The sequence below is a fragment of the Pelecanus crispus genome, chromosome 2 (assembly GCF_030463565.1).
Source record: "Pelecanus crispus isolate bPelCri1 chromosome 2, bPelCri1.pri, whole genome shotgun sequence".
In the NCBI taxonomy this organism is placed as follows: Eukaryota; Metazoa; Chordata; class Aves; order Pelecaniformes; family Pelecanidae; genus Pelecanus; species Pelecanus crispus.
Genome location: NC_134644.1, coordinates 96,220,179 through 96,247,387, shown reverse-complemented (window position 1 = coordinate 96,247,387; position 27,209 = coordinate 96,220,179). Strand labels below are relative to the sequence as shown.

At 44.1% G+C, this 27,209-nt stretch overlaps 1 protein-coding gene across 1 annotated transcript; it reads left to right on the top strand.

The window, feature by feature from the left end:
• The first annotated feature begins 575 nt into the window (after positions 1-575).
• On the top strand, positions 576-16,637 carry UBE2QL1 (ubiquitin conjugating enzyme E2 QL1). The gene is made up of 2 exons (XM_075706419.1): positions 576-1,412; positions 16,506-16,637. The coding sequence occupies exons 1-2, from the start codon at positions 576-578 to the stop codon at positions 16,635-16,637; spliced, it is 969 nt and encodes a 322-aa protein (XP_075562534.1).
• Positions 16,638-27,209: the final 10,572 nt, after the last annotated feature.

Below are 27,209 nucleotides of genomic sequence, written 5' to 3'. Positions count from 1 at the left end.
CGGGGGAGGCGCCCGGCGCGGCGTGGGGACCGGCCCGCCGGGGAGCCGCCGGGGATTGGCTCGGCCGGCTGCGAGCCGAAGGTGCTGGGGGCAGCCATCTGCAGCGCAGGCCATCTCGCCCGCTGAGCGCGGGGGGGAGGGGGGCTCTCCCTTACGGGTGGTTTGGTTTTTTTTCCCTCCTCCCCCCCCCACCCCCCCCGGGCTTTTTTTTTTTTTTTTTTTTTTTTTTCCTTTTCCCTTTTCACGGGATCATGGCCACGGCAGCGGGGCCGTGATGTCCCCGGCAGCAGCCCCGCTGCTGCAATGCTGCCCGCCGCAGCCCTAGCGAGGGGAGGCGTTTGAGCGGCGGCCGGGGCCGCGCACCCTCCCCGCGGCAGCGCCGCCGCCTTTCTCCCCCCGCCGCCCGCGCCCCGTGCGCCCGGACCGCCGGGAGAGGGGCCCCGCCGCCCGCCCAGCGCCGTCCCCCCCTGCCCGCCGGCAGCAAATCCGCCCAGCCGGGCTCTAAATTCATCATACTGCTGCTAAAACCCCACCAACCCATCAAGGCAAGAGGGAGAGCCAGAGCCGCGCGCAACATGGCCACTCTGCTGCGGAAAATCGGGCTGATCCGGCTGCACAACCGGGACACGGAGGACCCCAAGCACCACCACCACCACCGCAGCAGCAGCCAGCAGGGCTCCTCGCTCAGGGGCAGGGGCAACCAGAAGAACAGCAGCAACAAGCCGCAGCCGCAGGGCCCCCCCGGGGGCGGCGGCGGCGGCTGCAGCAGCAGCAGCAGCGAGAGCAGCCCCGGGGGCCACAAGAACAAGAAGGCGCCGGAGCTCGCCAAGCAGCAGCCCCCGCAGCCGCGCTCGGGCGGCGGCAGGGAGAAGCCCCGGGAGGCGGCCAGGGAGCCCGGCGCCGGTAAGGAGGCGGCGCAGCGGCCCGGCCCCGGCCCCGGCCCCGGCTCCGGCTGCGGGTCGGGGCCGGCGCCGCTGGTGCCGCTGCCGTCGGGGTCGGGGCCGCTGGCGCCCGCGGGCCGGCAGCAGCACTGCACGCAAGTGCGGACCCGGCGGCTGATGAAGGAGCTGCAGGACATCGCCCGGCTCAGCGACCGCTTCATCTCGGTGGAGCTGGTGGACGAGAGCCTCTTCGACTGGAACGTGAAGCTGCACCAGGTGGACAAGGACTCGGTGCTGTGGCAGGACATGAAGGAGACCAACACGGAGTACATCCTGCTCAACCTCACCTTCCCCGACAACTTCCCCTTCTCGCCGCCCTTCATGAGGGTGCTCAGCCCCCGCCTGGAGAACGGCTACGTCCTCGACGGCGGAGCCATCTGCATGGAGCTGCTCACCCCCCGCGGCTGGTCCAGCGCCTACACCGTGGAGGCCGTCATGAGGCAGTTTGCGGCCAGCTTGGTCAAGGGGCAGGTAGGGGGTCCGTGGGCTCTCGCTCTGCCCGCGTGTGGCGGCGGGGCGCGTGTCTGCGCGCGTGTTTGGGTGGGAACCCCAAAGGGCAGCGGGTCAAGCCCCGCCTGCGGCTGACCTTGGCCAGGCCTGTGGGTGACGGGTCTCCCCCCCAGGACCTGGCGTCACTGGTGGGAAGGAGACAGGGGCACACGTGTTTTGCTCTGGGGTGCCTTCTCAGGCAGGTGCAGCGGATGCACAGGGCAGCTTGGAGGAGCAAGGGGCGGACGCGTCCAGCGCGTCCTCCCGCGTGTCTTTTGTCCCCGTGCTTGGCTCTGCTGCGTGCGGCACCAGGATGTCATGCCCGTTGCCCCCGAGGGGCACCTCCCTCGCCCCAAAGCAGAAGGGGCTCTTCATGCTCCAGCGGGGTTTGGGATTCGAGTCCTCCACCTCCTGCCCTTCGCCAAGTAGTCGGCCATGCTTGCTGGTCTCCGGCGTGAAGTGCTGCCGCTGGCGTAGGGCGCGACGCCGGAGCTGCTGCCCCCAGGTCTTTGTCTGGTGCTGTCCTGCATAGCATCCCTCGGGGGAGAGAAGGCGAGCCCCCTGCTCCTGGGTTTGCGATCAGCGCACAGGGCAGAGGTCTGGCGTGGGGTCACACCTGGAATTGCTGCCTGAGCTGCCGGCAAAGTTGCACCAGTGTAAAATTTCCCTGCCTGAAGGGAACAAGTAATTTCGGGTATGTGCTGCAGTTACGGCAGCTAGATGGTTCCTGCCAGCAACCCTCTCCGGAGGAGGTGCCTGGTTCCCCTGGCAGAGGATCTCGTCTGAGCCGATCAAGGCGTTTTATGCTTTTTCTTTTTCTTTCTCTCCTGCAGAATACGCTCAGAAGAGAAGTATTTCATAAGACGTTTTTAATAAATGGGCAAATATCGCTGGTGAAACTCGTAGCCAGCCCTTCTTTGTGGTCATTGTAGTGGGTGATATGCGCACGGCTGTGGCAGGGTGATTTTCCTGTTCACTTCGTGAATGCCCTTGAACTCAGGGGCATGCACAGCTCCACGTCTGTCAGTAAATGATGCTAAGTAACTTCTTAAATTCGTATCTTGGCAAGGAGAGGGGGAAGGAGTAAATAACAACATACTTTTCATTTGCTTAAAAATGAGGTTAATCCTGTTTGCCTCCATGGAACTGCTTGCATGAGCAGAAGTAAAGGCTTGGTTTCTCTTAAGACAGAAGATCAATTTTGGGTATATAACAGACTCTTTTGTAAGTTGCTTTTCCTCCTTTTTCCCTCTTTGATTTGGGCGTACTGCTCCTGTTTTTTAACCAGATAGTATTTTTCTCTGCACTTCATTTGAAGAGGTCAAGTTTCCTAGGTCACCTTGGCGTATAAAAAACACCTACCGGAAAAAAAAGAGCTTTCATTTACATTGAGCCTGGGGTATGTTGAAGTTGTGTAGCTGCTACTCTTAGCGCATCTCACTATTTGTTAACCCATCTCTTTTAATAGTGATCGTATTTCTCATTATTTTAAACAAGGGTTTAGAAGGACAATGCTAAATTCTCTCCATTTTTTTAACAGTTCAGCATCTTTCTGCAGTATTGAATGTTGAATGAAAACTGGTTAAATTAAGGTTTACTGGGATCATAAAATGGCTCAGTGAAGAAAAGTACTGAATTGTTTTATTAGTAATAAACATTAAGCTATAGAACCCAATAATTTTCTTCCCTAAACCACTTAAGAGATTTCCAGAAAGTGGTAGTGATTTCTGATAACAGAGGATGTTTATGTGTGCATCATTAATAGACACATTTAAAGTTCAAGAGTTTCAATGACATTCTTCCAGAAGTTTACAAAGTTAATTATAAAAAAGGAGAATGCACGTGGGACAAAATAAAAGGCGGAAGTAAATTGCCGCCAGTAACTTAGTAGTTAAATAGGTGCAACATGCACGTTTCAAAGTCTCGGAACATGCCTTCCAAGTGGAAATGTTCATAGGCGATGGAGACAACAGATTTAATTTCTGGGTTACAGAGGTGCAGCCCGGGATGGGTTGCCAGCCTGTCATCGCAGCCGGGCGCCGCGTCACGGGAGCCACGTTTCTGTAATCGCACTCCCCTCGTTATGTAACCTCGGCTCCATTGCATAATAGGGCTCAAAATAACGACAGGCGCTCCCCTACCCCCGTTTCATTTTTCATTTTACAGGTAATCTACTTTTGACTCTCTGGTCTTAAAAAAAAAAAAAAAAAAAAAAAAAAAAAGCAAATGGAGCCACCGAAACGTTGAGAGCCGAGGCGCTGCATTTCCCAGAGCTGCGGGGCTGGTTTTGGGTAACTCTTGCCGTGCTGTGGGTAGTCTCAGTGCCTGCAAGGAGCCGTCCTGAACAAACAGCGATGGCTTACACCAGGTTAATTGTGTAATTTCCGTCAGCAGCCTGCGCCCTGCATTAGCGTGAAGCATTCAGCACACTTGCTATTAATCGGAAAGGCTGGAAGGGCGAGGTCCCTTCTCCAGCGCCTCAAAACGACCCCGCATGAGCAAATGGCGGCAGCCCTGAGGCCGAGCGGGAGATGGGGCGCTGCCGGTGCCCGTGGGTGAATGGGGCCTTCCAGAGAAATGTCCCCAGTGCGCAGCGCCGTCATTTAACGTGAAATTGCGAATGCTTGAGCCTGTGACGCATCCGAAAGCGCGCCTCGCCGGCACGGGAGTGGGCAGGACCGAACTTCCCGCCAGCGTACGTTCCTCCTTTTGGCGATTTGCGTGATTAAAACCGAGGTGGCTGATTTCATTCAGCCTTTCTCATCAGTCCCGTTTTGCCGATCTAACTGTAACGCTGCTGTTCTCTGCCGGTTCTTTGGAGAGAAGTGCAGCGCTTCTTGGTCTGTGAACCTATGAACATATATAACCTTCTTTTTTTTGACAAAGTGATCAAACAGCAGATGAAACTAAGACTGAAAATACATTTTTGGGCAGTCAAGATTCTTGACAAATTCAGATTTTTTTAAATGGATTTCACAGACCTTTTAGCAGCATAAAAGAAAAATTGAGAGAAGTCATTCTGACATCTCACAGGTGAAACATTTCCCTCAGGGGCTACGTCCGTAAGGAGACATAAGCGTGCAACACAGAAATTAAGAGGTAGCACTTTTCCATTACTTTTCAGCACTGCCCTTGTACGTGGAGAAACCTGGGTCCAGGTTCCCAAACCTGAGCATGTCTCCCAGGGGCTGGATTTGAAAGCACGGTGGCTGTTTCTCCAGATTTCACCAAGCAGGAACCATACGCCTCGGGTGGCCTTGCTTGAGAGATGTCCTACCTTATGCCTTATGGGATGCATACCCTTACTTCCTATCACAAATCTAGTATTGCACTTTTAGATAACTTTTTGTCTGAGAAAAAAATGTTTCAAATGGAAGAGAGAGAATTTCTGTTTGAATGAAACAATTCAACAGTCCCAACCTATGCTTCCCCCCCGCCCCCAGTTTTCAAGAAAAAAAATGTTAATTAACAAACAAGGTGGGGTTTGTTTGGTTGGTTGCTTCAGCTATTCAGCTGAGAAAATCAATTATTCACACAGCTCTAGTCAGTATCTTGAGGGGAATTCTCAGTACATCAAAGACCTAAGACTATTTATCTGTCTGGGATCCACAATCCTATTTTTAAAAACTTGGTGTTGTCGTCAACTCATCTGTAGCCTTGGTTTTGAGGGGATGACTTTGTACTTGCGTCCTGCGGAGTCAGCTGCTCGCTGGCTCCCATCGTCATGGGCGAACGCTTGGCCCTGCCAAACTGGCAAAATGGTAGCTGCGAGCTGCCGCGGAGCTGGGGTGTCAGCCGAGGAGGTGGGGTGATACTAACAAAATAATTTAAATATCAGTTGTTTGTTGTCCTGGAGGAAACTGTTTGACATGCCTGTCTAGGCAGAGCCTTCCATGTTTGTCTGTCTATCCAGGCTGTGGAAGCGGCCCAGTGAGCGTTATTCCTTCTTAGCAGCACCCTTTGAAAGGGTTTATTGATAATTTGAGAGAGATTTAAAAATCAGTCTGTTGCTCTCGGCTTCATGATGTCAGTGCCATTGTCACAATACTATTAATAACTGAAGGAAGGAAGGGGGAACAGTGCCAGTCGTAGGAGAGTGATGAAACAGCAGGAGGTTCATCATGGCTCGCCTTGAGTAACGCACACGTCTGAGGCCAGCACCCGTGTTTTAGGGAGGAGTCATCTCTCATCTGACAACGCGGCGGATGATACGGTCCCAGACGAAAAGAGGCAGACTTTGTCCAAAAGTGGGAGAGGATTTTGTGTCCTCTAATAGACATATTGTTTCTTACTGGAGAGGAATGATTTCACATTGGTTTGGTGGAAGTTTAAAAGAGGACAAAGCTATGTATGCCAATGTCCAAATAATGCATCAGGGGGTTTTGGGGATTTTTTTTTTTTTTTGAGAACAATTAACACACCTGATGCCTTGAAGACTTTGGGCTTAAGCTTGCAGTAGTGTTGACCAGTAGCAGCCTTGTCCTCCTTTTTATGAGTTCCTTGTTCTCTCTGTGGAGGCTGGGACAGGACTGCCAGCCAAAGGCAGCTCTCAGGTAACTGGCGACTCTGCAGATTACATTGTGGAAAAAGTTCTTTGTGTTGAGGAAAATACTCCATTATTCTTCCAGTGAATAGAAGGAGCATAAAAATTTTGTCAGGACATACTAAAATAGGAACGGGGAACCCCTAGTTATGAGTACTTCTGCTGTGGTGGGCTTCTGTGTAATGATTTAAATAAAAACCAAAATGTAATTTGTAATTAAGATCTCATTTTTTATAGGAAAATTTCCTGAATTCAAATAAACATTGTTGGTATATAGTACTTTCATCTATTGTATTGTGCTATTAGAAATACCTCAGTGGAATCCCGTTAGTTTGCTTCAAGAGGTATGTGCCTTCTATGACCATTGGACTGATATATCTTTCCGTTTTAAAAATACAAGTATCCCAGCTGACTTCTACCAGATTGAAACAGGAGAAATGGGCTTATTTTATGAAAAACAGATACAGAAGGTAGCAGTTAATCATAGTCTAAATTGCCCCCTCTTCATCCTTTCAAACAAAAGTATGAGTGAGCGGGTAGCAGATGGGACTTGCGTGGTGTCCAGGAGGTCAGCAGACTCCAGGTCTTTCAAATATGTATAGCAGAAATTAATTGCAAATCCATGGGTTTTCATACTCCAGATGCTGGGTGTGAGGACTGTAGCCATGAATAAATCAGCTAATCTCAAAGGCTGCAGAAGTGTATAGAGAACACAGTGGTCTCTGAATTACTTGGAGCCATTGTATCGTATTAGGGCATTAAAAAATAAAACCAGCTTGCTTTTGGCTTTTGGCTTTTGGCATTTGCCTGAGCAAATGATGCCAGTTATCATCAAGGGAAGAAATGTTGCTTTAGGTCCATGGTTGAAAAACACATCGACTCATGTACAAAGATTACAGAGGAGACAAAGAATGTATTATGGGCTTGTTGCCCATGAAAAGGTATAAATGCTGGGCCAAAGAGGTAACACAGAATATTGTTTAGCTGCAGAGGAAAATCAGATGTATTTCCCTTCAAAGATTTCCCTTTTTTTTGCAATTGAGAAACCTAGGATTTTCAAGCTTAAGTTTAAGTGGGAGCATATATATTTTCTATGTTGAGATGCTGGGACTGATGAATGGGCTGGAAAAAACATTGTTCATGTGTACTCTGATATATTGCTGTTCTGACTATCCACTATTATTATGCAAATATATTCTACTGAGAGGAATGAAGACACAGGGATTCCAACTCATTGAAGTAGGAGGCTGTTTTAATTCTTTTAAAAAGCAGGGAGAACATAATCTCCATTTTACCCCTTCAAAGCATAAAAAGGAAAATTTTAAAATACTTTCAACGGTCATCCCTGGTGTTAAAATAGTCATCCAATAAGTTAAATCACTAAATTGAAACTACTTGTTTTAAAACATGCTTTTATAGCAGGTAGAACTAATTCTTCCTGGCAATACTTGGCTGATCTCCTAAATAAGAATTTAAAAGAAGTCCTCATTTTCTTCAGTGAAGGTGTTCAGATAGGGGGAACTGTGTAGCATATGGGTGTTTTGTCAGATACTTTGTTGAAGAATTGTATTTTTTCAAATGCAGAAAGCCTAGTCCCAAGGGGTGACATTGTGTCCTCCTGGAGGAGTAACTTAAAAAAACCCACTTTCTATTGCGAGGGAGACATTCTCTTCCTTATACAGGCTAGCCTTGAAAATATGCAGACTTCCTAGCATCTACACAGTGCCCAGGGATTTCCATGCGTGACCGAAGACTTCCAGATCAAAGATTTGTAACTCCACCGTAATTCTGGTCCTCGTATCATGGGAGTCTTATTGCCAGGTGTGATCCGAGGCAAGTCCCCTGAGTGGGCATCTGCTCTCACAAAGTGGGACGTTGGTTAAGTAACGTAATATTAGCTGCGTTTCTTTTTCCCATCCAAGCTCTTTTGGGCTGGTGAGAGTCAGTGAACATCTCTTCTTTTCCTTGACATATTCAGTCCTTCACATGCAGTTTCCAGTTTACAAATTATCTTCTCCTGCAACTGTCAAAAAAGGTAACCCTGACATTAGGCGTGAAGGGAGATGGGAGGGTGGAAGGATTGCCAGGTGCAATTACTCCGCTGTTAAATAAGGAGAACTTCAGGACTGTGGTGATGTTGCTGTCTGAATGGCTCAAAATATGTCTTAAATTTAATGTGTGCAGGATGTAGTTGTCTTGCTTGCAAATAGAACACCAGGTTTCTGTTGAATATTATCGTATTTTTGAAAAAAGCTTGGGGCTGACCTGAGTCATAGTCCACAGTTGTTTCCAGAGAGTGCTGAGCAGTCCACAGTGTTGGTGTTTTAACTCTGGCTGGAAACAGCGGTAGTTGAGTAGATCCTGGAAGTTGCAGGACAAGCTGCACGGGAGGGACATGGTGCTGTTACCTAAGCTGGCTGGCAGTGAAACCAGCACCGTGCTGGGAATTGAAAGAGCATAAGCCAGGAAGAAGCGTAGGTGTGCTTTGATGAAAATGAATTCGCAGTCGCTATTGGTCTGTGCAAAACAGGTAAGCAAGCACCACACTTATGACATTCAGGTGATTCCTCTTCTGCAACAGGACCAAGGTATCAGTCTGATTTGCCCCATTCCAGTTAAAAGTCGAACTGATGAGTGACACTTCAGGTGTGCCTGTCCTCAGCTGTGTGTGGCAGATACGTGCCTGCCTTGCGCACGTGCTGAGTCTGTCCTTGGCCAATGTCTTTTTATCTGCTTCATGATTTTGTGCGTGTTGTTAAAATCGATGATCCTCATTGATTTAACCGTCTTCTGCGCAGGCTCTCCAAAGCCCCTGGAACTTCTGCAGTGACTCCTTGACAGAGTTACAAGTCAGTCACAATCCCAAATCTGCATTCAAAGGCGAGTGAAAATAAACCCGAGGAAGGAAGAGTAAGCCTGCGTTATGAAGTGGCCTGGGGCTCAGATACTTCTCATAGCCAGGCTTTATGAGCTGTGGAATGACTAGAGATTTCTCCTGTTTCTAGGTTTGTGTTACAAATGATAACAAACCCCTAGCTGCAGTAAGAAATGTAGGGCTTATTTCCCTAATATGTGCCCACAAAAAAACCCTGAAGCATCACAAAGCAAAGGAAATTGATGTTACTAATTTTTCACATTTTCTGTGAATGTCTATAAATGTCAAATTTTCTATAAATTTGACAAGATTATTTCTATTAAAGACACCTAGTATTGATGTGTTCTATAATTACTGGGGGAGAGGATATTTCGCAGTTAGAGCATTTAGGCTGAGGAGAGGTGATCCAAGTTTAGCTTCCAGGTTTTGCCACTGACTTCCGATGCAGTCATGGGCAAGTCACATAGCTTCACTGTATTCCTCTTTCCCACCTGTGAAACAGATAATCCTTTTTCCAAAGGTCATTTGAGGATACATAGTTAAAGCACTCTTAAGTGGGGGCTCTATGAGTAGATGTCCATGTGCGTCAGTATGAAACATAACGTAGTGAAGTGATTGACATGTTTGTGCAAATAGCAGGGGGGAAAGTGCATCAGCTTGTGACTCTAATCGTAACCAAATTTGGTCTTAACTTGATTAAATGTTCCCAGAGGTAGTCTGCTTTTTACTCCTGGTTTGGTTTTTTTTAGCATGCTGAAACTATGGGAAATGTGGAGATGGACATTGTTGTCTGGGCTGTAGCTCCTGCATCTTCACAACCTGTCATAAAGGGTGGTTTGCTTTGCTGTGGTTGGGTTTATACCCGTGTTTAACTTGGGTAACTTCAGGTCCCTGATGTGGAGGACCTGTGGGCCAATGCAAAGAAGGGCTGTCATGTTCCCAGCCTTTTCACCTGGTCTTGCCCTCAGTAACTCTGCTGGTACCTGATTCCACAGAGAGGTAGTCTAGGGAGCTCGGCAGAAGACTGACAGAGAAGATGACCCTTCGGCATCTAGACTAGCAGGTGCCCATTTGACAGCAGGGGACAGGGACCATCTTTTTTGACGGAAGCCCGCCGTGTTGTAGGAGGGCACCTTTGGCCCTGGAGGTGCTAGAGGCACCTTCCAAGAACGTAGTCGGCTGTCAAAATTTTCTTGTTCTTTTGCCAACACAGAGTTTGTCCCACCCGTAAAATGCAGGAAGGGAGTTTCTTTCCTTAGGGAAGGGCGAGGAAGAGCAGCGCAGTGCTCTGTAGCTGTCAAACAGGGATTGGGGCTGTAAGTGTTTGTATCGATTAAGAGCTACTTGCACCAGGCTGTGCGCAGACGAGCGAGCGTTAATAATTACTCAGCTGGAACTCAGATTTCTTTTTGCTGGACAAAGAACAGTCACGCTCCCAGAAGGAGCAATTTATAGGATGCTTTAAAGCCAGAACTTGTTGCGTTTTCACTTCTTTGTATGGATTATCCTTAAGGAGACCAAAAAAGCATGGAAATACTGCTTCGGAAATTACACATTTGCAGGAAAACATCCCATTTTTAATGCACTTATGCTGCAATATCAACAGTATTTGTCTGCATAATTTTCTATACTGCTTTGTTTTAGCTACAGCTAATAATTATATATAGTGCAATATAAATTGTGTGCAGTTTTTGAGACATGATTAACTGTGTCTCATCAGTCCATGAAGGAAAAAAATTATAAACCATGTAATTGGGAGGAGAGACTGTGTATATTGCACTCCAGCACTGATGTTGTGACACATTGCAGTCGTTGCACTGAGAGCATGACAGTAGCTCACTTCAGCATTGCTCTACTTTTGAATGCTTCTCTAAAGCCAGTGGAAATATTTGTCTCTGAACACTTGTTTAAATATTCTAGAATAGGACCGGTTCAGGTGTAAGCACGGTATTCCTCTGTTACTTATCAGAAAAGATTTGAGTATGTTTGCATAGTATGCAGCCTTGAACAGTTGAGGCACAAAGCCATTAGTCACTGGCACATTAGTGGAACGTGTTACATACTGGAGACTTATAGTGTGCTCCAGCTCTTAGAAAATCCACAGTTTTTGTATCATCCATGGAGAAGCCTGGGACAACAGACTTGGAAAATGAGCATATCCTTGTGGGTCTCCTTCCTGTCCTTGGAGGGATCACCTCCAGTGAGGCACTGTGTGGCACAGTGACTTCCTACAGTCTTTTGTGTACCTCTCTAAACCTTTGCTTGTTTTCCGTCTCTTGATGTATACCTAGAAGTGGATCATTAGAGCCTGCTATAGAGATCTCTTAAGAGATGAAGGGAGAAAATGAAATTGTACCTATGCACCCTTATGCTGGCTTAAATGATGGGCCACATTTAGCCCCATGTGTGGAAGGCAGGTATGATTTGCCCTTGGAAGACCAACCTCGAGTTATTTGCATATCCAGGAGGAATGCAGGGCTGAGGAGTTTGTGTTAAGACTGGTGCTAACAATGTGAAGGCTTGCCTGCTTCTGAGTCTATTAGCTGTGTACCATTTGCAATGAATACCAACTTTTTGTTACCCAGTCCAGGCAAAAAAGTCTGGATGTGCCTGAAGGGTTTGCTGTGGCATCTCAGAGACCTGTGGCACAGGGGCTTGCGCTATTTCCAGAATAACCTCAGTCCCATAAGGGCTGGTGACTGCGTACAATAAATCTCTGAAAATTTGGGACTTAGTAACACAGGGAGTTGCATCAGGAGAGGACTGACCACAACCTTGAAGGATTCAGGACGTGTCTATGCAGTGCCACAGCTGACCTATGTTGGCAGTTCAGCTCTGAGTATCTAAGTTGGACTTAGAGACCTGCATAGATGTCTTCCAGCCAGCACTTTTGTGATTGTATGATCGTATGAGAGGCTGGCCACCGTTACGTTGTCCTGTCCTTCCAGGTGGTGCCAAAACTGATACGACATGGAAGCACACCTGATGCTGTGTGCTATGCCAAAACTGTTGGGTTTTGGTCTGGGAGCTACTATAGCTGGTTTGATGAGAGAGGCAAATCCCTTCATCGCTGCCAAAGAAATCCCCTTCAGGCCATCGTGATTCTGGAAATACCAGCAGAAATGTCAGGACTGTTTCTCGTGACACACAGGCCACACGTGGGCAGATACGTGGTTGTAGTGGGATTACAGGGCTGAAGAGCTGCAGGACTCTCTGTACAGGACTTAACTCTGTCTTCGGAGCACTTCGTGATATGGTGGTTTTGGGGAAAAAAAGATATGGCACATTGCTGATAGTGATACTGATGGACTTTAAAGACTTACTAGATGTTGAGTTGAATATTTTTGAGGATGCGCTTCAGTGTCACACGGCGTTCTCAAGGGGAGGACATGCTGATGCGTTGATGATTGTGGAAGAACATGGAGACTACTGTGGCATCACTGGGAAGTAGAAAAGCTCCCAGATTTGCCCACAGTGGTCTGTAAATATGGGTGCCAAATCACATGTGAGATTTACCTTGCGTCTTTTGTTGAATATGGCGGGAGGGAGCGGTCCCTAGGTATGTCCACAGTCCTGAGAAGGCTACCTGCAGCAGACCGTGCTCCAGGAAGTCTTTCTCCTAGCAGTTATCAGGGTTATAGACTGGATCCTTATCAGCTGTTTGTTCAAACTCATTAGTTCGGGCAAAGAGTAGATGAGTGGCATGCAATTGCTCACCGTGCCACACAAACTAGGCGCAGTAGGAGCACAAGTGAGTGAGGAGGCTGAGTGCAGCACATATCCCCCTGCATTTCGGCGTGGCTGTGTAAACCAGTTGGATGCTGTGGCATTACTTTCACCTTTCATACGTTTCTAGCTTGTTAAAACTATATTTTGATAAGTACATGAAGTCACAGCAGATGGCAAAATCTGAAATGTTCTCTCCAACTCTTTATATTAATTAGTTTTTCAGTTATCCCTTTATGAAAAGCACTCTGTGACTGTCTGAAAGTATTGCAAGTATTTAAATAAGCTGGTGTGGCTTCTCAGAGCTAAAGTTGACATTAATATCTTTATGAAAGGCTTTCTTGGGTTTTCTCTGTTTTTAATCTTTTGTGGAATCTTTTGATCTTGTTCAGATATCGGTTTGATATCTTTTCTTGATTTGGTGCTAGACATGTCAAAACATTGGCCATGCAAATGATCTGTATTCCCTACCATGGCAGTAATGGGTTAGAGGTTGGTCAAAATTCAGTTGTGCACAACTGAGCTATGGCCAGCGCTGTATTTACATGCTGTATTTACCATACTTATCGTCTTTACAGAATGCAGCAGCTCATAGTCTCCTGACCAGAGTTAAAGTCACTGTATGTTTTAGTAGTACTCTGAATATGAGCTGGTGACAGTGCCTGTTAAAATGTTTGACACTCTTCATTTATAATTGCGTCCAAAATGCCATTTTTTAGTTAAACCTGGGAAGAGTTTTTGTGGGAATGGCAAAAAGCTAAAAATCGTTAAGACAGCAGATACCACCCGAGTATAGACTCAAAAGCATCTGAACTGTGTTGACTGAAATTCCACCCTTCTTTCTTTTTACCTCAGGTTTACTTGAGGCACCAAGAAGGGAAACTTTCAGTCCACAAGGTTAAATTTTATCCAAATTATAAACACCTGGCAGGATATTGGTTAATAAGAGACAGTGCTAACCATGCCATCCATAGTTTCTGTTTAAACATAGAAATACATGGACTACAGTGGGGTAGAATTAGCTGGTCTTTACTGATGCAGTTTACATACAACCTGCATATGGTACCAGAACGCAGTTTAGAAGTGGATTTAATGATCCGTTACATTAATAACAAAGAAGTATGAGAATAAACTCATGGAACAATGCTCATTTCATCTGCTGTGGCTCCAGTAACATTTTAGATTATGTGATGATATTCACTGCATTATTGCAACACCAAAGAATTCTTACTTTCCTTGTTTGAAAGCAGTAAGTAGCTGACACTGAACATGAGCAGTAGCTGTTCTCAATGCAAAGATCCTATTTCTAGGTACAGATGTTTGTTAATACTTTGGTAAAGCTGGGGAAGACATGGATCATACTGTGCTAGGTGCTATGCACACAATACAGAAAGGTATCAAAGCTGTAAATGATAAAAAATAATATGTGTAAGACAAGAGATGGCAAATGGACCTAATCCAGAAACTAAGTAGTGGAGTAAGTTTAAATTTACTTTCAAAAGTATTTAATTGGTGAGATTTTGAGGACAGCATTTCCTGTGCCGATTTCATCTTCTGTTGCACTTTGCTTTATCTTTTCCTATGTTTCTCTAAGTATGCTTCCAACAGAAACTCAGGTTAGGAAGAAAATACAAAACATGTATTGTAACAACAAAAATAATCCTGCAGGATATGTAAGATAATTAGTCAATGAGATTTAAAAAAATATGTTACCCAATTTTATTTAAGTGTTCCTTTTGTCACAACTAAAAAGGAACATTTTCTAAGAAAATTTATTAGTGGGGTTAAATCAAGTACCATTCAGGTCATCCCTATTTGGGAAATACTAATTTTACTAATTGCCAAATTAGGATGGGGATGAGGAAGGTGTCTTGCTGTTTAGTCAATCAAGGGGTATTTAAAGAGGAAATACATTGCTAGTCTGTAAATGACAGCTAGGGAGAAAGGCAAGGAAAAGCATCAAAAGGTAAAATAGCTATTTTTGTGAAAGCCAAATGGGTATAAATTGTCTGTGAATAAATCGAGGTGGGAATTAGAGGCTGTTCCTAATCTTTAGTTAAGGTAGGCTCTGAAAAAGAAGTCAAACCACACAGAAAAATGACTTATTAAAACAGGAATAGGGAACAGCTTTTTTCTCTCATGTGTCCACAGTTTTGTTATAATAGGAGTGCTGCTAAACACAAAAGTGTATCTGTGCAATATTGTGACAGCTTTCTAGAACAAAATTATTTGTCCACACTGCAGACTAATCTTACTCATTTTAGTCTGTAAAAATAACTTTGATACTCTGAGGACAGAGTTTGTTTTCTTCCCCCCCCCCCCCCCCCCCCCCTTTTTTCCCTTTTTTTTCCCCTCCATATACCTGATTATTTTCTCAGTATTATTTGTTGCATGCGATTACAAATGACAATTTTTGGTTTAAATTCCAAATTGACACTAAGATACAAGAGGCAAAAGATGCAGCCTGATGCATCATTTTGAGCAAAAGAATGGAAAAAATGAGAATATACTAACTTGGTTCTTAATAATTGTAACACTGTAATATGGTATCTGCTCGTCAAGTACCATTTATTCTTAAAAAAAGTCTTTCAGTGCAGTCTATCAAACAGTTATTAAAATTATTAGACTTGTTACTTTAATAAACTATTTTGTAACAAATCCAGTAGGTGTAAATACTTTAAAGGGTATTATTGCTGTAGAGTGGAATCAATCCGCAGCTATATTTCTTTCTTGCGTCTCTGTTAGTTGGTAATTGACATGGACCAATATGAAAAATAAGGTAAGCTATTAATAACTCAGTAAATGTCTCTGTTGCCAAACAAGGATTTGAAATTATATACTGCCATGCATTTAGAGGTAATATTTAATTGCAAAGTAATAAAGATGCAGCATGTTTAAACGTGTATTTTCTAATTTATTATCAAACTTGTCACGAAGGGGTAATAAACAAATTAGAATTTTTTTATGTAGGTTGGAAGCAAGTTGGTTTTAAGGTGCTCCTGCCTTTAAGAAATGCCAGAGCTATTCATTTGTCACAGGTCAGATTAGAAGAATGGAATGTGTTTCGTGGGATGGATGTAATTTTTAGTGATGCTCTGCGTTGGCAGTGGGGTGTAGGGGGTGAGGAACGGGTAGCCCTGAGATGTAGCATGCAGAAACGCTCCACTTTTATGATGGTTATCCAGGGTCATCGCTCCGTGATACTCGCACCTCGGTATATATTACAAGCGTGGCATCAAAACTGGTTTGAAATCTCTTTCTGTCTCCCCAGCCCCAAGCTGGTACCTTGGCATCACTTGCGGCAGCCTGCCTCCTTCTCTACCCACAGCCCCTGGCGCTGGGGGACCTGGGAGGGCTGGGGAGCCCCTTCCTCTCCTGCGACTGAAGAGGGTCACGGGGAACGCTCACAAAACCTGCCGGTTCCCAGGAGCCGGTGGGAAGCGACCGCCCCGCCATGCCGAGGCGCCGTTTCTGTGCCGTGCTCGTGTGCTCCTCACGGTCCCTGCCTGCTTAGGGCTGTGCCCCGGCCCGTATGGGGCGGGCGTGAGGGTCTGCATGCCAAATGTGTTATGGTAGAGGTCCCTTCGTTTGCTTGCAGGGGTCCCCGCGCGGCAAAGAGGAAGGCGAGCCGTGCGGCATGGCCACAGCGGCGGCCGCTGGTTGCTGCATGCAGGGCAGCGTGCCAGCACAGGGGCTTGCTGGGAAGAAATAGCCCAGCAGATGTTTTTAGGTTGGGTCCCATCCCCTCCCCCCCGCCGAATACAATTTTTAATCATCTCTAATAAAGTATTTGTTTGCCCCAGTTTCGGAACTCTGCTTTCTGGTACCCGTAAGTGAATGCCTCTTGGCCTGGCGTGTTGAAAAGTTAAGCTGTGGTTTCCAGCTGAGTGTTCACATGTTTAATGAAGGTTTTCTTTTTTGTTTGGTGCAGGGCCGTATCTGCAGAAAAGCTGGCAAATCAAAAAAGTCATTCAGTCGAAAGGAAGCTGAAGCAACATTTAAGAGTTTGGTGAAGACCCATGAAAAATATGGGTGGGTGACCCCGCCCGTCTCTGATGGCTGATGTTAGCAACCTGCACTTGACAAAAATGCTGAACAAAAGTACTGTGACATCTCCTCAGTGCTGTACAACACCCATCCTTTTCTACTTCAGCTTCAGTTACATACCATGAATGTCAAGGAGACATCTAAGTTATTTATGAACAGATGTGTTTACAGAGGGAGAGAAAAAAAAAAATGCTGTGTAGGATTATATTTCAAGATTGGAGAATGGTCATCACTGAAGTCACTTGAGCGGATGCCGAGATTGCGTCATTTGCCCCCATACAGCCCACATTGTCTTCAGCTTCTTTCCATGACAGCAGCACCAAACAGCAGTACTGGAAAGTCTATCCATTACTGCTCAGTTCATTTAAATGTAAATGAAACAGTTAATATTTAATAGGGAAGCAGTGCATTGCAGGTACATGTTTGCTGTTGCTGTTTATCTTCGTCTCCTAGCAGGTCAACATAACTTGAAGATTTGTCTTTATGTGGAACTGTGGTCTGCTGTGACTAAATTTAGACCTCATTTGTGCTCTATATATGACCTTTAATTCATAAATGAAACCAGAATTAAAATCCTGAAAGGTCTTAGTGTTGAAAAATTAAGTGGAATCACCCAACCGGTTACAATGTGCTATCTATGCTGATATTGTGATGTGCTGTTCAGAAATAAACCAGTGCAGTTAGCTGCAGGTTAGGTGGCTTTTTTAAACACATCCACGCCAGGGCTTGGAGTGGTTGGTGGTAGCAGAACCATGATTACCCTGCTGGTACCTTCTGCAGTAGCATGTGGCCTGTCAGTTCTTCAAAATGGCAAAACAAACGAATGGAAATGGACAAAGCAACCTTAAAAAACTATCTGCTTAATTTTAAAATGATATGCCAGTAACAGAGTAAAAATTTTCAAGGCAAATGGAACATGGTTTGTAAGATGATTTGCATGACTGGAATTTTATTTTTATTTTCACTCAATAGACATTGTATGTACTTAGAGCCCAGTATCTGAGAAAACCCACTGATGTATATAAATGTCCTATTATTTAATCATTAAGATTTAAGTTTTCTGGTAAACAAATTGAAAAAAAAACTTTCTAAGGAACTCCATAAAAGCTGAAGGTAATGTTTAGAATGGTATAAGAAAAGCGTTAAAAAATGTGGATTCTGAATGGAAAATCGTATTGGACACATGCCGAATAAAATCGCCAGTATCGTTTCTGTTGCCTCAGAAATTCAATCATTTTGGCCAACTTTTGTATTCAAAGTAATAGGTTTTCTACTATGAAATTCTAGGCACTTTATAGATATATCTGTTGTGGCTATATTTTAATTGAAAGCAGGACAGTATCGACTGTAAGACTGATTTGGCGGTGGGGAAAAAGTATGCATTTGAAAACACTTTCCATTCTATGGCTAACACAAGACCAAATCAAAATGGTTGACCAGTTTCTGTTTGAATTACAGCAACAGTGGACAATGTACAGAGAGTTTTGGGGTTTGGAGTTTGATTTAAAACTACACGCAGTAGAGAAGAACAAAAGAGTAATGAAGGACAAAGGAGTTTGAACGCAAGCAAAGCAGCACAGCAGATATTTGTGCAAAATCCCTGCTCAGTTTATCTATAGGTGCTTTGCCAGTGTAGCTGTTTGTCATCTAGATAGGGAGAAAAATAATCAAAGCCTTCACAAAAGTGGTTACGTAGGTCAGAGCCACTCAGTTTTGTGGACATGGCTGGTTTCTTACACATCTCATCTCCACCATCTGCCTCTTCTCTTTCTCCTTTGACCATTTGTGGTACCCACCTAGTATGCCTTATCTCAGTTATAAATGGAAATGCTTCATACCGCAAATCTGCACAGATCTTGCTGTGATTTATCTCACCCTGCTTTATACTTGGAGACGATGCTATAATCAATGTATATATACTGTTTCCCTCAAACTGTGTATCAGTTCTGTGCATCCAGCAGCGGAATGTGTCTTTTGAGTGAGGCATAACATTTCAAGTAATTTATTTACTCAATTTTATAAACATTTTCTTGCTATCCTTTATGAAAGAGGAAACTAGTGTGTTTAGTTAGGCATCAAACAATTTGCAATCCCTAGTGGGACTCCCTGAGAACATGCAGAGGGATCTAGCACTGGAAAGCATAAGGTTTGTTATTTCCCTTCGGGAAAGCTCTTCCCTCATCAGCACAGTAAATTTATGTTAAAGGCAGTGTGAAGGTGTGGTAAGTCTTTGGGGGGGATTATTTCTTTCTCTGCTGTTTTTTAACCTGCCTCTTTTTTCTCTCAGTGGGTTATTTTAAATCTTCCTGAGAACCGTATCTTTAATATTTAATTAAAGGGTTAGCTAAAAGGAACGTAGTGGGTGGATTGCTACCACTTCCCTCAAACCTACTTATTACGTGTCTTCTTAAGTGTTCTTTAAATAGTTATAGCAAACATCATCGCTAAAAATCACAGTGACTTTCTGGCTGTAGGAGGTTCTCTGTATCACTCAGAGTCTTGGAGCAGTAGGAGAGGCAAATCAAAAAATGCGGAGTGCTTTGAAGCCGTAGCAGAAGGGGAGCAAAGCGCATGTGATAAGCTGCGGCAACAAATCGTGCAAGGAAGAAAGAAGGAAAAGTACACTGCATGAACTAGGGCAGGATGAAGTTCCTGCCGCACCAAAAATAAGACTGCTCCTATTGAAGAGATGGTGGCTTATAGCAGGAGCAGCTTGTGCTGGGGGAGATGCAGGAAAAAGAGGACAGCAGGAAGCACAGAAGCATTATGCTTCTGACCAGGGAGGAAGGGAGATGGCTACGAATGTAGTTAATAGATTTAGAAAGAGGGTTGATCTATTTTAGGGAAAATTAGTTCATGGGTTTTGTCTAGCTGTGTGCTGGACGGGTTCTCTCTGCAACAGACAAGCCTAAAAAAAGTGAATGAGAAAATTGGGAAAGGAAAGGTGTGTGAGAGGAAGGAAGGGAGCAAGACCTGAGAGAGAGAGAAGTGTAGGCTGGGGAAGATATAACTGGGCAGCTAAAACACAGGATTAAAAAAACTGATCATGGAAGGGGATAAAACAAGGGACCAGAGGAGATCAGCACAGCACAGTACCAGAAAGAAGCAACAAGGAACGCTGAAGGACAGCAGTTTAGGTATGATCTACTGCAGGAGCTGATTGCAGAGCTGCTCCAGGTGCCTTTCTGTTGAGGGAGCTTCAGTGAAAAAGATCCTACAATGTCCTTTTTGTTTGTATTCTGGAAAGTGCTGTGTGCTTCCTCCTTGCTCTGTCCTCCTCCTGGCAGCAGAGAAGGATGTTAAGATTTGGAGCTGCGGTGTGAGACTCAAATCAGGCCATTGCCTGACTTCTGTGACTGAGAAATAAAGCCAAGTGTCATTCCCAGATCCTAAACTCAAGGAGGCCAAAATCAGAATAGATTGGCCAGTCATCTGCTTTGTCAAAGTTCCTCAATATCAAAAAAGTGGGGGGATTTTTTTTTTTTTTCCAGACAGTAAACATCAATATACCCCCTTTATCCAGTCAAAAAACTCCTTAGGAGGTCTTATAAAATTAGCAGTCAGCACAGGTCCTCCAGTTCTCATTAGACCCATTTAATCAGGAATATTGTTTTCCATCTGTGTCCCCAGAACAGATGATTAATTTGAAACTAGGATCTGGGGAGGTGTGAAGTTGTATTAGGAAGCTACTTTCTGGCTTTTTTAGAATACGTCCTTTTGGAGCCCCTTCTCTGAGTCTGAAGAAGCTACTTGACTGAATACAGGCATTGAATGAAGAAAGCTTATGATAAAAGGAAGAAAGCTGTCTCTGAATACCTAAACACTGAAGGATCTCCACAAAGAGCAGAGCTGATGATTTATATGGGAACGTATTTCTGTGTCATTAGCAATTGGTCTGAAAAGTTCAACAATCAAAAACTCAGCAGTCAAAGACCTCTTGAACTTGCCATGTTTTCTCTCCCAAAGGCAGCGTGTCTCCTTCATTCCAGCCCAAACTTCAGTCCCGATTCCAAAGAAAGATAATAGGTGTGGTCTGTTTAGTTGGTGCTGTGACAGTGTATTATATAAAAAAAAGACTCACTTCATTCTCCTTGTCCAGTACATAAGATCCTAAAACAGAGCTTCTTGCAGAAATAGCAGGGTTGGGACAAAGCCCTTCTACTATAACAAAACCGCGTGATATGGCTGTGAGATATATATATATATATATATATATGCTTTTAGAAAACTCATTTAGAAAGACTTCTTCAGAGTCACAGCTGCCAAGCAGTGGTTGCTGTCATGGCCAGTGCTGTGATGTGTATGTACTTTCCATTCCACAGGAACTTGCAATAGAAAGAAATCTATTCTTGATAGGCTGACTATGCAGAGAAAATACTGTACAACTAACTGGCATATGGGATTTAAATCTCTGGGTTTTCTTCACCACATTTTACTCTTTTTTTTTTTTCCCCAAGGTTTTCAAGCATAGACATGGAGCCACAGTGTCTTCATTTTACACTAGCATTACGGCCAGCGTGGTTATTTACATGACTCCAACGAGGTGGTCAATTATGAACACACTTCTTGTTGATGAGGTTTTTAGAGGATAACTGTCTTCCAGCTGAATGCCTGGGTGTGGAGCTTGGCTGATGTATTGAGGATTTACTTTTTAGCATTGCATGGGCAGATGCGATGCATGCTCCGGCATCTGCAGGCTTAACTGAAATTACATGGGGAAGCATTTGCATAGAGTCAGTGTGAAAGGTTTGTCTCTTCCGCGCGGTAGGTAAATTCTGGTGAAGAAGGTTCCTCTCAAACTGTACGGTGAACTAAACCAGAATTAAGCGGGCCAACCTGCTGGTACAATATAATTTTCCAGTTACGTATCCCCTCCCTGACAAGCACCAACCTATATTAAACAGTCTGCTACAGACATCACGTTTCAGAAGATGACAGTCAGTAGAGATGCTGAAGAAAAACTCCTGGGTATGTATCTCCCCCAGCCTTCCCGGTGCGTTCCTAGGGGGAAGATGCAGCCCTGGTCTAAGTGAACGAGAGAGACCAAGAGGGCTGTGCCCATGCACTAAGAGCATGCACTGCCCTCCAAAGTGCCAGCTGCGGGAAGCTGGGGGCAACAAGCCTCTGAGCTTACCTAGATAATGTGCATCCTGTCTTGTATTCATATACCCATCTTGCAAATACTTGACAAATGTGTATATTACTTGGATTGAGTCAAAGGGTTCAGTACATCTCTGACCTGAGTTCAGATTTGCAGAACAGATGGGTTACTAAATACACGCTGGAGGTTTTTGTGTAAGTTAGTGACACACTTAAAGTTTTGCTTTGCTCGCTCTGAAGAATAAAGTGGCTGTCAAACTAGGTCTGAGGACAACTAGGTTGAAAGTGAGTCACCTGCTATTATCAGCACAGCTGCACTGGAGAGGTGGTTTTGTTTGTACATGAAAGGGTAGAGGTGAGATATTGCAGCCAGAGCAGCCAGTAGGACATTGCAAGAAGTTATAAAGACAGAGCTTGCCTCTCTGTTCCCCCCTCCCTGTCTTACGGACTACTTAATTGCATCCTCTTAAATGTACATTGCTCTGCGTTGAAAATTTTACCCCCCTTTATATCACTTCAAAGTTTTACTGATATGCTAAGGAAACCTTAAAACAAGTCATGTAAATTTACATTTAAAGCCTGCATTTCAATCTAGAAGCATGCAAATGCCATGCTGACACCTGTCAAATTTCACCAACAGCTTCCTCACACTAGTAAGTCTTGGACAAATCAGTGATGACGGTAGTTAACACAAAAATAGAAACTGTGTAATTTTGATGTTTGACTTAGTCTTTTCCCTGATTGCTTTGTCTTTCAGTTTGATTGACTTCAGACAAGAACGTCAAGCTAACAGCAGTGAAACTGTCATAGTGTTGTTTATTTATAACAGTTCCTTTTGTTCATGCTGCTAAATAAGGTGGCCATAAATATTCATTGCAGTTGTGTTTCACCAAATGGGAATTCAGAGATAACTCCTCACACTCTGAAAACTTTGCATCTTTTACTTAGTGTTTGCCACCACACTTAGCATTCATTATCTTTTGCTGTCAAATATTCTTGTGTTTTCTTATTCAGTGACCTCATGTGTTTTAAATTATTTGTGGTTTACTAACAGAAATATTCGAAGTATGTTGCAGGTCCTTTTGGCAAAATCAGTGAAATGTAACTGAAACAGATCTAATTGTCTGTGTGATTTAGAGGAGTTCTTCACTTGCCATTTGCATTAACAAGATCCGTAGACTTTTACTAAAGATTCCCCCTCTGAAGTTCCTCGACAAAACCAAGACTTCAAATTCAGCACAAAATCCATGCTGAGATGGATTAGCATGCATCTTGGGAATGAAAGCAGACCATCCTTAAGAGAAATTTAAACCATTTCTTAATTTATGCCAGCATCATTTAGTTCTGAGAATGTACAATAACAATACAAACATAGGCAATGCCTCATACTAGATGAGATTGTTCTTATTATTTAATTATTACTTAAGTACAATGTTATAATATATTAATAGAATTTATGATAATCCCATCAAACTGGGAGAGAGTGATCGATATCCTGGAAGGCAGTGCTCACATTCAGAGGGACCTGGACAAGCTGAAGGAATGGGCCAGTGGGAACTTCATGAAGTTTGGCAATGACAGGTGCTAAGCCCCGAACTTTGAATTGAGCCATCAAGTTCATCAGTGCAGGCTGGGGGCTGTCTGGCTAGCTTGCAGTGCTGCAGGAAAGGACTTGGAGGCCTGGGTGGACAGCAGATTTACAAGGGATCAAGAGTGTGCCCTTGTCTTAATGAAGACTAGCCACATACTGGCCTGCACTGACAAGAGCATAGCCAGCTGGTCAAGGAAAGCGATTCTTTTCCTCTATTCATCACTTGTGAGTTGACATCTGGAGTACTGTGTCCAGTTTTGGCCCCCCAGAACATGGCACTTTTTGACAAATTGGAGGAAATCCAGTGGAGGGGCACCAAGATGGTTAGAGGTCTGGAGCCTGTGATGTGTGGGAAGAGGCTGAAAGAGCAGGTTCTGCTCAGCCTGGAAAGAGAAGGCTGAGACGGGGCTGATAGCAGTCTTCCACAACCTAAAAAAGGTTTACAGAGGAGATGGAGCCATACTCTTCTCCAAGATGGAGCCAAAGAGCAAGAGGCAGCAGACACAGGTTGCAGCAAGCAAGGGCCCAGGTGGATGGAGGGAAGAACCTCTTCACCATGTAAGCAGGCAAGCACTAGAGTAAGTTGCCCAGAAATAATGGAATCTCCATCATGGGAGATTTTTGGGACTCAACTTGATAATGCTTTGATTAACCCAATCCAACTTTGAAGTTAGCCCTGCTTGAAGCAGGAGTTTGGACTAGAGATCTCCATAGGTCTCTTCCAAACTAAATGTTTCTATGATTCTATTATATTAGTTATATTATAAATTTTGCTATTCAGAGGTATTACGGAAACAAATGTCGTGGCCAAAAATATGCCTGTGAAGCTCTACCTGATTGATAAGCTGCTGACCTCCAGGAAGGGCCAGGGGATCATGACTCCATACTTAGTGTAAAGTACCCCTTCCAAGCACCCTATGCTCTAACTTCACTTCATGGATGGAGGTGTATGAAGTTGTGCAAACACCCGTTGAAGGTGTCGCTAATTAGCATATCCACACTAAAATTTTTGCATACATATACCAGCTACCAGTCCACTGTTATAAGTATTTTCCATGTAAATAGGTGTTTTGAGAGAACATTTAATTCTGTTTTCCTTGAAGAACTTTAAGCTTAAGAGGTTTTTCATGTTGTCCATTTCCCTGCATTGCAAGATTGAAAAATACTTCCCTCAGTAGTGAGAATAGGAAGGAAACCACATAAAGCAAGCCTGGAGCTTACAGATGGGATCTTCTGCAAGAAAATTCTCTAAATTCTGGAAAGCAAGTTACTGTAATTGAAGTTGTCTTACACTGCAAGGCTTTCATGATTGCTAAGGTGAGCTGTTCTTGAATTCCTAGGGCCAAAGCCCCTGTTCTCAATCTTTCCCTGGTTTTACCTGCATCCTCTAAACATTCTGCAAATTAACATCTGAGGTGAAAAGGATTTTGGTGGCATTTCTGACAGGGACTTTCACCTGGAATATATCACAGTACAGTTCATCTACTTGTATTTGATGTCCCCATCCTGCTGCACAACAGATCCCCATCTGGTCGATACATGTATTTCCCCTGTCCACCTTGTAGAGTCAAAGACGGCCAGTGTAAGGACCTGGATTTGTCTTTCCTTCCTTGCTCCCTGGTGTGCTTTGCATCACTGTTCCTGGATAGGAAATCCTTCTCTGATTGCACTTATTTTGACCCCATTTCTGAGATAAGGTTGTGTTGTCAAGTACCCCTCCCTCACAAGCCCAGTCAGAGCACTTGGAAAAACAAAGCGATCGAACAAAGGAGTAATGTATTCAAAGTGACTAGCCCTAGAGCACAGCTGTTAACATTGCAACAGCGAATAGTGGTGTGATTCAGCTCGTTTATCCTCTGCACGGCGCAAAATGGAGTAATACTGGAAGTGCACTTGGTTTGAATGTTAAGCATTGCAAGAGCAGTTTTGCTGCTTTCAGTGAGCCCGCGTGGTGCCCGGCCTCTACAAGGTCTCTTGCAAGCAAGGTGTATCTATGTTGAGTTGCCCGTCACCTCTCCTCCATGACCAAGCAGAAAAAAATCTGACTCTTGGCCTGACTTTCTGGACAGTTACTCTACAGGCACTCGGTTATCCTTGATGTATTCTTAAATTTTTATATTAATTTTATTTTATATTTACATATACATGTTTATAGATAATATCTATAATATCTACAAAAATTATACTATCTACTCTATCTATAATATATAATATTATATATTGTATATACACACATATATATAATATATATACAGGGGAAACTTGGACCCAAATCAAGAGCAAAGCTGAAACAGGCTGTTCTGGTATTCTTTCCACCATAGCACCCATAAGGTTTTCAAACCTGGAGCATAACTACATATACGTCTTCTGCAGCACTTGGGGTATAAATGACAACTTTATCTCAAGGCCATTTCTGCTCTTCTTTCTGTGCTGGCAGTAATAAATTCAAAGGTTCCTGTCCATTGGAAGTGACCTGAAGAGGGAATATATTTCTTGACATGAATTTCACTGTCAGATGACATGATCCACTTGCTAGCTGGAGCTATCTACTCTACAATTCACCCACCAGCTCTCAGAAAGAGACAGCTGGACACTGCCATTAATACCCATGGTAAATTCTTTATGGAAAAAACATAAATGTAACTAGGTGAACTGGGGTATGAGTGGTGAGGATCCACCATGGTGAAGGTGGCAAAGGAGCAGTCAGAAACAGTCCCTACCAGTACACCTGGTGACCATAAATTATTGTAGCTAACCATGTTCCTGGAAGAACTTAAGAGCTCTTTGGAAGGAAAAGAAGCAGAAGTTATTGCAGCCTCCTGAAGGAGAAGCTTCAGTTTATGCTGTTGATTTCTCTTGAAATCACCTTTTGACAGAGAAGAACATAAATTCCTGTCAGTAAAGAAAGCCAAACTGGGAAGGATTAAGAAGTTAGGGGGTGCCTAGAAATTTGAAAGACTACCAGAAAATTCTTCTTTATACCTCTTTGTCCTACATTTCTTCACATGCCCACAGCAGCCATTCGGTTAAATATAACTGTCCACCTTCCCAGTGCTTTCCCAAGAGATTGAGAGTACATGTCAATCATACCCTAGGGACCTTGTCACTGACACCGTCATGGGCCAGTGTGGACTCCTTTTAAATGAAAAGGTGCAAGTGCTAGTAGGAGGGAAAGCACTCACAAATGTTTGTGTATTTCCACCATCCTCAGCTAGCAGGCATCCGTAACTTGCATGACTCGTCTACTTTGCAGAGCTGCACCTGATTTGATACATTTTTAGGTAAGTTTTGTGCAACGTACCAGCTGGAAAGAAATTTGGAAGCTGCCAGTGTAACAAGTAAATTGAAGTGTGCACCTATCTTAGTAAGCACAAATAAACATTGCTGCTGCCTTTGTGTCGTTTAAAGCTATGATCTGCTGGATCAGGGCAATGTTAGAGCTAATGTATGAATCCAAGAGTAGACAGCCCTGGTTTATAAAATGGTCATGCCATCTCTGTCACTGAAATTAATTTCAAGAAATAAATTCTCTCTTCAGGACACTTTTCCAAGTGATCTGAGATCTTGGCACATGACATGTAACTGTAGCTCTAATGTAATAGAGAAATCGAAGCAGCATTTTATTTCCCAATGCCTACATCCCTTTGTCCTCTAATACTGATGCTGTAAAACAAATGGTGAAAGCTTAAGTATACTCATTAAGTCATGAAGTTAAACAGCTGGCATATCCAGCTTCAACTGAACAGGGCAAAGCATCAAAGGTTTTTTAAATGTTTGGCCAGATTTTTCTCTATTTAAGAAAAAAACTAGTAGAAAGATAGAATCTCCCTGTTTCCAACTGAAAAATGTCTTCAAAGGACCCTTAGGAATGTCCTTAACTTCTTACGGAGGCTAGGT